We start from the raw sequence: 14,196 nt of genomic DNA, 5'->3' as shown, positions 1-14,196 counted from the left end.
GCTCCGCTTTTTCATAAGAAATTGACCCTCTGATTTACTCTTGGCCACCCTTCTTCCGGCAGGGGTGTATGCCGGCGACACCGTGCCCCCCAGGTAGATTTACCTTTCGTTGGTTTGCCCTATTTGGGGTACAACCCTTCTTTGAAAATGTTGGAGTGGGTGGGTTATACACAACTGGGCCGATTCACAGAACTAACTTAAGACAAAATCCTAAACTTACTACTTTTGGTATTCACAGAAGTTAGGATTTTGTCTTAAGTTTGTCTTAAGACAAACTTACGACAGACTTACGACAGACTTACGACAGACTTACGACAGACTTACGACAGACTTAAGACAGACTTACGACAAACTTAAGACAAACTTAAGACAAACTTAAGACAACATCCTAACTTAAGTCTGTCTTAAGTCTGCCGTAAGTCTGTGTTAAGTCTGTCTTAAGTTTGTTTTAAGACAAATTTAAGACAAAATCCTAACTTCTGTGAATACCAAAAGTAGTAAGTTTAGGATTTTGTCTTAAGTTAGTTCTGTGAATCGGGCCCCTTCTGTTTGGGGGGTTGGAGTGGGGGGAGTGAATAATTTTTTGTTGGTAGTCAGCCGCATGTGTCACAGCCTAGGTCACATTTATTTGTACACTGAGGTCTGGATTCCTTCAACATTTCAGTGTATACGTATTGTTGGCATTCAGTCCAATGTAGCATACCGTTGCACCAACTTGTGTTCAGGGGTCGAGGTGCTCATGGGCCTAATATCAGGAAACTGTATGGATTCAAAGAGATGTGGTAATGACTAGTCTAAATTTTTAACATGGAGCATTCGAGGCTTAAATGATCATAGAAAGGCATGCCTGGTTCATTCCTATCTAGTAAGACAGCACATCGATGTGTGTCTGCTGTCTGCTGCAGGAGACATACCTGAACACCACACTATCTACTAGGCTGCAACACAGACGTTGGGGACATGTTTATTCCTCTATATATTCTAATTACTCTCTGGGCTGGAGGTGCTGGTTAGGCGTGGACTAGACTTGATAGAGAGCGAATACCACACAGACCCAGAGGGAAGGTGCATCATATTACTGGGCGCCCTGGGCGGGACTCAGTGGCCATAGTGGCGGTATATGGGCCTAATGTAGAGACCCCAAATTTCTTCCAAGGTTTATGGGCCAGAGTGCAGGCGACGGAGTGTGACACCATTATTTTGGGGGGATTTCAATGCAATTTTAGATGACACATTGGACAGGAAAGGGCAGTCCCGATCCCTACACCCTAATGCAAGCGCTGCACTGAAGGCCATCATATCTGATGGAAGTCTTGCCGACATATGGCGCCATCATCACCAAGTAAGGGGAAGGTACATGCGTATCAGAATTCTATAAGGCATGGTTTCGGTTGGACTTTTGGTTGGTGTCGAGAGACATGGACATGTGAAGTTTCACACCTCCCGCGATCCCTGTCAGACCATGCCCCAAGTTTACTGCGCCTGCTGTTACCAGGTTCCCCCACCAAATGTTTAGTTGGCGGCTTCCCTCCAACGCACTCTTAGGTGAGGCATTTAAGGAGGAGAGTAGAGGAGACATAGTGGAGTACTTCACTCTGAATGCAGGCTCGGTAACAACTCAGGCTTCCCTATGGGAGGCATTTAAGGTGGTAATCAGGGGGAAATTCATAGCTCGACAAGCGGGGGTGTTGAAAGCCATAAGGGGCACTCTTGAATCCCTGGAGAAGCAGATTAAGGAGATGGAAACGCAATTCTATAACACTAATGATCCCACTCTTATGGCGCCATTAAAAGAGTTTGAAGAGGAAGCCCATCGAGAAGGAAATTTCCTCAGCTAATATACGCAAGCCTGGAGATATGGGGAGGGTGACAGGCCCAGAAGAACCCTAGCATCAATGCTTTGCCCCCCGCGCACTTCTGCCTACGTTACGGAGATTAAGGGTGAACCTCCTCAAGTAATCAGAGGCCCGCAAGCAATACTTAACGCATTCACCCAGTTTTATGCCACATTATACACAACAATCCAGGGTCCTGTGCAAGACAATCTCAAGCCGTTTTGGGATTTGCTTGAGCTGCTGTGTCTGGGTCGGGGACACACGGAGTACCTGGACGATCCTTTTGTGGTGGAGGATGTGATACAGGTGATCAAGAGCCTCCCATCGGACAAGGCCCCGGGATCTGACGGGTTGACCACATTCTCTTATAAGGCATACGCTGAAGAACTGGCCCCACACCTATTAAAGCTTTACGAAGAGTCTCAGACCTCGAGTATCCTACCGCCCTCAATACGAGAGGCTATTATAATCACCTTGCTTAAACCCGGGAAGCCTGAGGACGAACTTGACTCTTACCGTCCACTTTCATTGATAAATGTGGATGTTAAAATCCTTGCAAAATAGGTCACTAATCGCCTGCAGCCTCTTCTCCCGCTGAACGCCCGCCCAGACCAGTCGGGATTTATTCCTGGGCGCTCTACATCTCATAACCTTAGGACCTTCTTTTCTGTTCTGCATTATCTCCATCCTGACACGAAAGGAGCCGCAATTTTCCTGGACACTACAAAAGTGTGTGACACGCTTGAGTGGCCCTATCTCTTTGCGATCCTAGAGAGGATGGGATTCAGTCCCCTTTTTCTCAGTCTGGTGCGGCTGCTCTGCACGAGACCCTCAGCCAGGATCAAAGTTAATGGTATGATATCCGACCCGTTCACAATTTCACGGGGCACGAGACAGGGGTGCCCGTTGTCCCCGTTGCTCTTCGCGATTGCAATGGGGCCACTGGCAGCTCGAATCAGGCAGCATCACACTGCTAGAGGAATAGGTTTTAGCTCGAGGGGCCTTTTCATTATAGACAGATGACGTTACTCTATACATTTGCGATCCGCAGATGAACACAGCCCCTATCCTCCGGGAGCTGATTACATTTGGGGTCCTATCTGATTTCTCTATAAACTGGTTGAAATCCACCATATTCCCCCTGACCGATACCACCACGTCCTTTACTCTCGACTACCCATTAAAATTGGCCGATGGCTCTGTAAAATATCTTGGAATTTGGTTAAGCAGGAACCTGTAGGAAATCTGGTCCATGAACTACTGGCGCACAGTGTCATGGGTGGAGGATAGGGTTACTGCATGGGCCAGTTCCCCTCTGTTTCTGGCTGAGAGAATAGCCATCGCCAAAATGGTTGTACTGCCTAAACTGCTGTATCTGTTTGTCAATATCCCGATCCCTCTTATGCAATATACTCTCCTTATTGATCTCTATGGTCTGGGCGTGCAAACAGGCCCGGGTTTCGTGGGAACTTTTGACCCTACCACTGTCCCAAGGAGGTATGGGTGCTCCAGACATCAAATTGTACGCTTTCAGTGCACAGGCACAGTTTTTACATTATTGGGTCAACCCCTTTTCAGCCCCACACAGCTGTGGAGATAGACGTGGTGGCTCCAGTCCCCCTTCAGATGGTCCTGTAACAGACCTATAAAAGGCCTCTTGGAGACATTGACACGGTGGAAACATTGAGCTGGGCTTGGGATAAACTAAGGGAAAGAGTGCATTTAAAAATCCTATATGCTCCGTCTATCCCCCTAGCACACAACTCCATGTTACCCACAATGGGGGAGGGTGCGAGTAGAGCACTGGCAGAAGATGGGAATACACACCTTCGCAGACTTATACCCGGGAGAAATGTTCAGAGCCCCCCTCCCCAAATCAGCGGAGGAGCACACAATCTCATTCTCAGAATCATTTTTCTACCACAAAATTAGGGCCACGTGCAGGACAATACATGACACAATCCCCAGCCCCCCAGCTCACATTGCTTGACCTTGAAAACGTGCTCAAGACTGACTCCCTTCGTAGACTTATCACGAGGATTTACAATAACAAGCAGAATTCCGCCCCCTTGCTAGCTCCGAGACTTTTCCAGGAGTGGAACTCAGAACTGCAAACGTCAATGACTGAGGAACAGTGGGCATTTTCTTGCAATCAACTAACAGCACTGTCCCCCAACTACAAGCTACACTTGATTAATTTTCAATTTCTCCATAGGACCCCTTCTCAACTTTACCGAATGGGTATCAGGGCGGATGATGGCTGCTGGAAATGTGGCTGTGCCCCAGCTACATTCCTGCATATGGCATGGAGTTGTCCCCGATTAGCCACGTTTTGGTCTTCAATCTTTCTCACCACACACGAGGTCATTGATGCATCTAGTGATCCAGATCCCCTACTGGGACTCTTGGGGTACGTAAAAAATACACCAACTTTGACCCGTAAGCTACACGCTTGTTACTTGCTAAGCAGAGGGTAGCTATGCTTTGGGGGAAGGACTGGATTCGGGATGTGACATTTAGCCACACACAATTATCCACGTTTTGGGAGTTGATGTAATCGGCATCCAGGCCAAGAGACATATGGGAAACCTTTCTGGTGTGGGCACGTACGCACACACAGGAGGATGCAGGCCCCTCTGGGGCATCAGTTGACTAGTAGAGGCACCTATGGATGACTAAAGGCGAAACATAAGTGGACCTGGGTAGCTTGTAGTTGTACAATGATTCAGGGTTGCACGGGCCAGCAAGTGTGAGACCTCCCTTGAGAAGATGCCGGGTGTAATGGAGTCGAATATATACAGTGAATACCAAATGTCAAATGGTTGTACAATGTATGCTATGCTCTGTTGTGTTCGATTGTTATTTTCAACACTGGGGGGGTGAGGGATCGGACTTGAAAGATTATGTTGACATAATTAGCAAGCAATGGGGCTGTGCGGATACTGGATGTAACTGACTACTATGTTGGTATAGTTGTTTAACTGTTCAAAATGCCAATAAAAAAAAAAAGGAAAAAAAAAAATATATTGATCTCTATACTGAATAAACAAATAACTTGGGGTTGGTGTGGTTGCTGTAGCATAATTATGTAAATTTAAAGCAAAATCACGCAAGATTACACAGAATTCTGCAAGGAGCATAGCCCAGCCTTTAGCTCTATTTTCTTAATATTATTGCATAATGAACCCTTGCATCCAAAATGTGTCAGATGATGCTTTTTATGCTGAGAAAATAGTGCTCAATGCAACAGAACAAGAACAGCAGCAGCCAACATCCACTCATGCTCCACAAATTGGTTGTTCCTGTACTCCTGCAGTAGATTGCTCATAATTACCCAAACACATGTAATTGTATAATTTTGGGAAATTTCAATTCAAAAGAGTAAAACAATATTATTGAAATTACTCCGGCATAAATAAAGTTTCACCCAGGCCTACAAAGAACGGTTTGACATTTGTAACAATGATGCCAAATTAAGCAAGTATTCTTTAAAGTGGCATATTCTTCAGACTGAACATTCACTTCAAACTGAATATTTTGTGAAGTTTTAAATATTCAGGAATCATCGTTTTAGCCAGTAAAACACCAAGCTTTATTTTTATCTTGTCTCTGTTTCTCACAATTCCAAGTTGTAATTAATTTTGATAATGAATGTTAAATCATTTGTGCCACTTCAGCCAGTTATGAATGGTGTATACAACGTGAATCAGAAATGAATAAGGTATATATATATATATGACTTGCCCTATTGATATTTGGAGACTTCTTAATGGCAGAGAGAAGCTATTGCTGGCACAACACATCCGAACTCTGGAATAAGGTTACTTTCTGTCATAAGGTATCTTTCTGCCATGCTATGTACCCGAAGCCTAACATAGTGACACTAACATTAGGATACTTCATCAAGGAAGGCAGAGTTTCTCATGGACAACTTATTTGAATATACTTTAACCTCTTCTTCTGGGCCGATGAATATTATTTTTCTAGATGTGCGGAGATGAACAGAAGCATTTTTTGCGTGACAGACATGCAAAAGGGCTCATGGAAATAAGAAAGTCAGCCAGAGATAAACTAGGACCACAAAACAAATGTACTACTCTACACAATTGTTCTCAAACCGGGTCCTTAGATTGTTTACCTCATCTGGCAGTGAGTAAAGTGTGATATTTTTTGAAAACTCTGCATTGCCAAAGAAAATAGTCCCTTGCACAGGCGAGATATCGTTGGTAAAGGTGGGTTCAATGATCCAGGATACTGAAACATCTCCAAAATGCCCTTGGTTTCTTACAACAGCATAGTGAGCTGAAAAGGAAAAGAATAGTCATCACTTACTGTAAAAAAATAGGTATAACAATCTGAATGCGTGGCTTTGATGAAATGAAACTAACAGGTGCTTCTATAGAAGGTAAACAAACTGAGGCCAACAAAGATGCAAATGTCATTCAGAATTATGCATTAGGACAGCTCTCAAATATCTGTCACATCAGATTTAAAGGACAGAACTCAAAGCACGATTCCATCATATCATATGTTTGCATTCTTTCAGTTTTAGAAACTATACGCCCCTGCTTTTCATAGAATTATGGTATCTTTATTAACTCAACTAACAATCAAACTTCCAGTCAGTCTTGGTGGGATTCAAGTACATTTTACTTCTGGGACTCGGCAGTCTCGCTGGTTCTGCGTATTTTTATCTTAATATTTCAAGAGATCCACTTTTCATAGGGCAAGGAGGATCAGCGAGGTTGTGTATGGCCAGCGGCACATAGGCAGTGGTCATCGCAGTGCATGGTCTCTGTGTGGTCAGCAGGTCTGGGTGGTTTCTGCCTTCACATCTTTCAATAAAACTTCTGTGCTACAAACTGGGCTCAGTGAGGTTATTACAAAAGTTTCTGTTCCTAGGCTCTCTACACACTCAACATCGGCAAGAACAACTACTGCAAGCTCTCCTCACCTCTCGGCACCCATGGACCCTTCACCTGCTGACAATGCTGACACTCCTTCACCCTCTCCAAGACCCAAGGCCCATCTCCTCCCTCTAGCCACAACTTCAACGCACCCCAAACCCTGCAATGCATCCTCCTCTAAATCCGCTCCCTCCACAAACAACCTGCGGAAATCTGGGACCTCCTCTACAGCACCACCCCTGATGTCACCTTCGTCACCGAAACCTATATGAACCAGGACCTGACATGGCGATCGCTATCCCCAAAGGCTACAAGGTCACCCGGAAGGACTGTCCCAACCGCCCCGGGGGAGGAATTGGCATCGTTCACAAGGCCAACCCTTGTCTGAGCACCTACACTGACGGGCCCACAGACCTGAAGGAACACCTCCATTTTAAGATACAGACCAACCCGTCCACCACCCTCAGAGGTACCCTCACCTACAGACCCCATGGACCCCACACACCTTTCTCTGACTCCATCACCAACATCATCCCCCCACAAGCCATCACCTCCACCAACTACACCTTGCTGGGAGACCTCAACTTCCACCTCGACAACCGCCAAGACCCCAACTCCTCCTCCCTCCAGGACAACCTCCAAAACATCGGACTCAAACAGATCATGCCGGAACCTACGCACTCAGCAGGACACACGCTCGACCACATCTTCTCAGCAGGAAACTCCATGACCTTCACCCACACCTCCGAACTCCCATGGATGGACTACCACTGGGTCCACTTCACCTTCAAAACTAACATCTCCGCAGACACCGACACCAGCTCCAGCGCAGGAATTGGAACACGTTCTCTGACGACCAGCTCGCCACCTCCCTCAGCAGCTCTGCTCCCACAGCCTCAAACGACGACCCTACTACCGCCACCCGTACCCTACACAACTGGACCACCGACTGTGCCAACACCATCGCCCCTTCAAGAAAACGTCCAACCCACAAGCCAAGAAAGCCAGCTGGTTCTCCACCGATCTCCGAGAATCTAGACGAACCTGCAGACGCCTTGAAAAGCTATGGAGGAACTCCAAAACCCTAGTGGACCTTGACAACTTCAGAGCAGCTATCAACACCCACCACAAACTCATCAGATACTCGAGGAAGAAAGCTCTCCAGGACAGAATATCCTCCCATCCACACAACAACAAGGAACTTTTCAGCATCATCAAAGTGTTCGGCCAACCCAAGAGTGACACTACCGACATTCTACCCTCCCAGGATCTCTGTAACAAACTCAGCGCCTTCTTCCATCACAAAATCAATACCATCTATGACAGCATCAATGACGACAACCCTCACGAGGAAGTCACATCCACCGCTCCCCACACCACGCAGCAGACACTGGACAGCTCAAAGACACCCTAAAGTCAATGAAGGCAACCCACTCTGGGGCCCCCATGAACCCCTGCCCTGACCACATCTAAAACATCGCCACAGACATCATCGCCCCCGAGCTTAAACGTATCATCAACCGCTCCTTGGAGGTGCCTCATTCCCCGACATCTGGAAACACGTCCAGATCGACCTTCTTTTGAAAAAACCCTTGGCGGACCCCACCAACCTCAAGAACTTCAGACCTATCTCCCTTCTCCCATATCCAGCGAAAGTCATGGAAAAAGCATTCAAAAGTCAACTCGCCGCCTTCATAGAAGGAAACAACATCCTTGACCCCTCCCAATCAGGATTCAGGAAGAACCACAGCACCGAAACTGCCCTCCTGGCCATGCCAGACAACATCTGCTTCTTCCTCGACAGGGGAAAGACTGTGGCCCTCATCCTCCTGAACCTGTCCACCGCCTTCGACACATTCTCACACCACACCCTAGCCCACAGACTCCATGACGCTAGAATCCAGAACAAGCAGAACACAGAGGGTCAGACTCCCTCCTTTCCTCTTGGAACCTACAACAACCACCTGCAGAGTACCCCAAGGATCCTCCATCAGCCTCACCCTGTTCAACATCTACATGGCACAACTCGCATCCATCGTCAGATCACACGGACTCAATATCGATTGTACACAGGCGACACCCAGGTCATCCTCTCTCTTTCCAACAAACCGAACATCCACAAACACAACTTTCAAGAATGAATGGAAGCAGTCGCCAGGTGGATGAAGAACAGCTGCCTACAACTCAACACAGACAAAACCAAGATACTCAGCATGGGCCCACACCCTGGCACCTGGAGCAACACCTGGTTGCCCCTCACCCTCGGTAACCCACCCTCCCCCACACACCACACACGCAATCTCAGAATCATCCTGGAATCCGAACTCAAAATGGACCGCCAGATCAAAGCTGTCCCCTCTTCATGCTACCACACCCTCCGCCTACTCCAAAAGACCTTCAACTGGATTCCCCTCTAACACAGGAAAAACCACCACACATGCCCTCATCAGCAGCAGACTAGACTACGGTAACGCACTCTACGCCGGGACCAACAAAAACTTCACCCGCAGACTAGTCCTCAACCTACCGCGTCACTGCCACATTAGCCAACATCTTCGATCACTACACTGGCTTCCCATCGAGAAGAGAATCATCTTCAAGCTTCTCACCCACGCACACAAGGCCCTCCACAACACCGGACCTGCCTACATGAACCAAAGTCTCTCGTTCCACGCACCCCAAAGAGCCCTCCACTCAGCCCAGCTCGCTCTCGCCATGGTACAACGCATCAAGAACAGGAGGACGCTCCTACTCCCCCCTCACGGCCAAGGCATGGAACACCCTCCTTCTCCACCTCCAACAGACACCTACACTCTCCAAGTTCTTGAAGGACCTCCAGACCTGGCTCTTCAAAGAACCACGGTGATCACCCAGGAGCTGCCCCCCCCCCCCAGCACCTTGTGACCCTTTTCCAGGGAGTAACTGTGCTTTACAAAATCCTGATTGATTGATGTGCACACTTTCACGTGCACACTAAACAACCAACAGTACCTCACTTCAGGATATTACACATGGTGATGTGCACATCTTTACGCATGCTGTGAGATACACACTTTGACTTAACCTGTATAATAGTAAGCCTTCCTGGAACAACAACCTACAGGAGGTGTTTTCTCTCATATTTTAGATTTTATTGTTGGTCGCTTTCATTATGCAGTCAGTGAATTCCCCACCACCATTTTTTTACACTCCAGGTGAGCCACCAATTACCTGGAGGCAGTGGTTTGATACTTTTGAGATGTATTTAGGGGCCATTGGGGCATCAAGGTTTAGACTAGAATGAAAAAAAAATCCTATTACTTCATTCCTTAAGTTTTGAAGGAAGGGCTGCATTTAAGCATCTTCCAGAGGTGAAGTTAGTGGAAGGTGAAGAGCTCAACAAATTTCAAGAAGCTGTTAAGACGCTGCTAAAATATACCACATAGCGTGGTGGTTTCTAGCTAAACGCTTTTTAAGAGAATCCAAAAAATTGAGTTACTAGGGTATTTTGAAGACATTCTGGCTTTCAAAGGAAGGCGCATTCAAGGTAAAATCTATTTGACAGTTAAGGAACCAAACATTCTTGGGTGGTTCCATCAGTGTATGTTTAGCATGGTTTTGAGGCCATAGTCAAAGACATGCTGAATATTTTCCAAAGCGTTTTTCTAGGGGAAATAGGAAAGATTAAAGGTTTCAAATACAGGATTAAAATCAAGAAGAAGTAGTACCCGTTAAACACCAATTGAGGGGGGTACCTTTTAGTGTGAGGGATGACCTATAAAAACAATTGGAAACTTTGACTAAGAGGGGCATCATGGAACCAGTGGAGTCTGGCATTCCCCATTGGTGGTGGCACACAAGAGGGTATTTGTTAACCTTTGCACTCTCAACAAAGTGATATGGGTGGACTCTCACCCCCTTCCTAAAATAAACGAGATGCTGACCTCAGTTGCAGGAGAAAAGTTCTTCAACAAACGTGATTTAGTATCTTCGTACCACCAGACTGAGTTAGATCTGGAATCCTGTCACTTCACTCAGTGCCTAATTTGAGTCAGTGATTTCTGGTACTCAGCACAGGCACTTAATCATTGACACCAGTGCTTATAGTGCAAACTCGACCTAAACGTATTAGAGCTTTTTTCATAAGCACCAGTTAAGGACGTATTTATTTTTTGTAGACATGGGGAGATTAAGTGATTTGCCCAGAATCACAGAATGTTGAGCCTACGCCGAGACTCGTACCTGGTTCCCCAGCTCTAAAGTTGGCAACTCTGGCAATCACACCACATCCACTCCCCACTTGTAGGGTTTCATGGTTAGTAATTAGTTCTGTTATAGGCGGCACTAATAGGAGAAATGGGCTAGTGCAAGCTGCCTCCTGACAAGAGCCCTGGCACTTATTTTTATTCAAATCAACCACTGCCTTCACTGCTTTCGTTTCCCCCTGGGGAGTGTATCAGAACGGTTTCATGCCGTTTGGCCTGGCATCAGCTGCTTCAGTACTCCAGAGGGTGATATTTACATTATTCAAGGGGATTAGAAATTTAGCCATCTTTCAAGATGATGTTTTGATATTCGCCCATGATCGCCAGATGCATCATGCTGTACTAAACCACTCACCATTTTTCAGCAGCAGGGTGTTGTATCGAAAAGAGAAAAATTTGAGTTTTTATAAGAAACCTTTGAGTACTTAAACCATATGATTTCTAGTTCTGGTACTAGACCAAAACCCAGGTTGGTCAGTGCTATTCTAGAAACACCACGTCTCACTGACAAAGTGGGGGTTAAGTCTTTCCTTGTACTGAGTGAATTTTATACACTCTTTTCCAAGATTTGGTATCTAAGATTAGACCTATCTTTAATCTCTAATTTACTGAAAAAAAGCGTAGAATTATGATCCTCATTACGATGGTGGAAGGACCGCCACTGACAGGTTGTTAGTGGCTGTCTGCCCGACATCCAGACCATCGGTCTGACTGCCTGATTATAATGCCGGCGGATGGAGCGCAGAGGTCGGGGAAAAAATGTCTGCCTCCGATGGGATCCAAGATTCTATAGGGGCGGCGGTTATCCTATCCCTACAATGGGGGTGGTGCCTGCTAAGGCACCGTCGTACGGAATAGGATGTCCCTTTCCGACTGTCTTTCATGTCAGTCCCAGTGCCATGAAAAGGCAGACGGAAAAGGGACTTTGGGGGCCCCAAGCATTGCCCCCATATGCCACTTGGGGGCATATGTAGTGCCCCCGCAACATCCATACACCGTGTGCCAGGCACCACATGGTGTGTGGCACACGGTGCATGGATGTGCACAAAGTGCCTTTTTCTACTGCGGGTTGTGCTGCCGCCCTTTTCCTGTGCCACAGTATAGGCCACAGTGGAAAAAAACACTTTACAACCGCCTGCACGGCTTTCTTATCCTAATAGCGTCGTCAGAACCGTCGATCATTGTCGGACGGTCTCCTGCCCGATACAATGGCGGTCGGTGCCTTAACCGACCGCCATCATAATAAGGCCCTACGTTGTGATGAAGAATGCATAACAGCATTTGGGTTAAGTCTCAGTTGACGAGTGTGAGACTCTCAAGCCATATGATCCCTCACTCAAATGTATTTTGACGGTTGATGCTAGGAACCTGGATTTAGTAGCAGTATGGACACCGAGATTGGGGAAGGAAGGACACACAATATGGTTCGCTTCCGGAGTACTCCATGATGTGGAGGTAAGCTATTCAGTCATTGAAAAGGAATTGTTGGTATGTTGGTTGTCCATTGAGAAATTTCTAAGCTATCTGTGGGGAAGGAGTTTTGCATTGTACACTGATCACAAGCCATTGGTGTTCATTCTTAGAGGCAACAATTCCAAAAACATACCCCCACAATAGCCAGGTTTTCTATCAGACTTTTAAAGTTTCAATTCAATGTTGAAAACATACCTGGAGGAAAAAACATCAGGGCAGACTAATTCTCTCATTTTCCCAGTAAGGTGAGCATGCATGAGCAGGAAGATCGTGAACTTGAATCTGTCACAGATGACAGTGAAGATGAAAGTTGTATTATCGCAGCAATAGAGTTGGGGAAGGTTTGTCCTTTTTCAGAGACAAAACAGAAGTCTGCCACTAGTGAGGATGTGGTGCTTGGTTTAGTATCCAAATATTTCAAAGAGGGTTGGCCGAAGGAGAAAATTCTGGATTTGAGTATCCAGCTGTTTAGTAAGGTGATTGAAGAATTATCACTGGAGGATGGTTTTAATTATGAGACTTGACAAATTGGTCCCTCCCGAAAGACTCTGGATGTTGATACTAGAAAGTGCACATGAAGGTCGTTTAGGAGCCACATTCACCAAACATAGAGTACGTTCTGCATTCTGGTAGCTGCAGATGGACCAGGAAGCAGAGGTGTAGCTAGAGCTTCTGGCGCCCGGAGTGATCCCTCAGATTGCCGCCCATGGCAGGTAGCGGTGGGGGGGTGCTGGGGAAAAAGGATGGTGAGCACTTGGCACTTGAAAGAGGTCTGAGAGGTGCATCATGAAGTCCCACTGCCCTATCTGTTGTTCAATACAGTACAGGCTGTGCTGCGCGCTTGCTGCACACTAAGTACATTCTTCAATTTCTACTGAGCTTTGTCTGAAAAAAGATGAAACCGTAAACTGAATGATAAGAAAGCAAAATGTACTCTTTGAGAATTACTTTATAGTCGTTTGTTTTAGGACATTGACCGGAGTGTTTCTCAGCCTTCACTTATATAGAAGTTCATTTCATACAAGGCCTAGTTACTTAGAGAAATCCCACACTGCTTTTGTGGTCTGACATTCTTGGCATGCTTGTGTTCACACAATATCATATATTGGAGACAAAAGCAGCTTTTAACGAGAAGGGCAAATTATTTTTAAAGGCCGAGTGGCAACCCCGTCATAATAAGAATGAAAAAAACTGAAATTCTTTTGTCAGGTCTAGGTGCTAATAATCATTGAAGTGTGCTTTATTGTAAACAACGCCCACAATATTAAAGTACAGCTACTTATTGACACATGAAGGCACGAATAGTACAGCATAACTTTGCGTCATAACGTTAAACATACTCCATCATTCCATCTCGATATCATGTATTTTAAACCTTATTTCTCATCTCCACATGCAGTACCTACCCCATTTCAACTAAAATGTACCCGTCTTTTTTTAACTTCCACACTCTCACTCATCTCTCTCTTTCCTTCTCATAATCGCTCTCACATTTACTCGCTCCTCAGGTCTTACTTCCCCCTCCCCCATCACCAGCAATAACCTCAGCCTGATTGCACACACCTAAAATCGAAAATGAATGCAAGGTAAACTCATCTGTGGGAAATGTTTTTCGCTGCAAGAAAACTCAGTTAGTTGATTTGATCTCTTCAGATGTCTAAGTCTGTAGCCAGAGGGTCACCGATTCGAATCCTTGTTGGCGCACAGAATAGTGACTTGTATTTATGGTGCTATGCG

The 14,196-nt window shown here is 46.0% G+C and overlaps 1 protein-coding gene across 1 annotated transcript in view; it reads right to left on the bottom strand.

Moving 5' to 3' along the window:
- Positions 1-14,196, bottom strand: part of ADGRV1 (adhesion G protein-coupled receptor V1) — a 1,990,932-nt gene that overhangs the window by 1,659,649 nt on the left and 317,087 nt on the right. Inside the window, exon 15 of the mRNA XM_085632468.1 lies at positions 5,974-6,137. Coding sequence (XP_085488594.1) covers positions 5,974-6,137 — 164 coding nt within the window. The remainder of the gene's footprint in view (positions 1-5,973; positions 6,138-14,196) is intronic.

Source organism: Triturus cristatus, chromosome 2_1 (assembly GCF_964204655.1).
Source record: "Triturus cristatus chromosome 2_1, aTriCri1.1, whole genome shotgun sequence".
Lineage (NCBI taxonomy): Eukaryota > Metazoa > Chordata > Amphibia > Caudata > Salamandridae > Triturus > Triturus cristatus.
The sequence above is the reverse complement of the archived record's forward strand: the minus strand, read 5'-3'. Positions and strand labels throughout refer to the sequence as shown.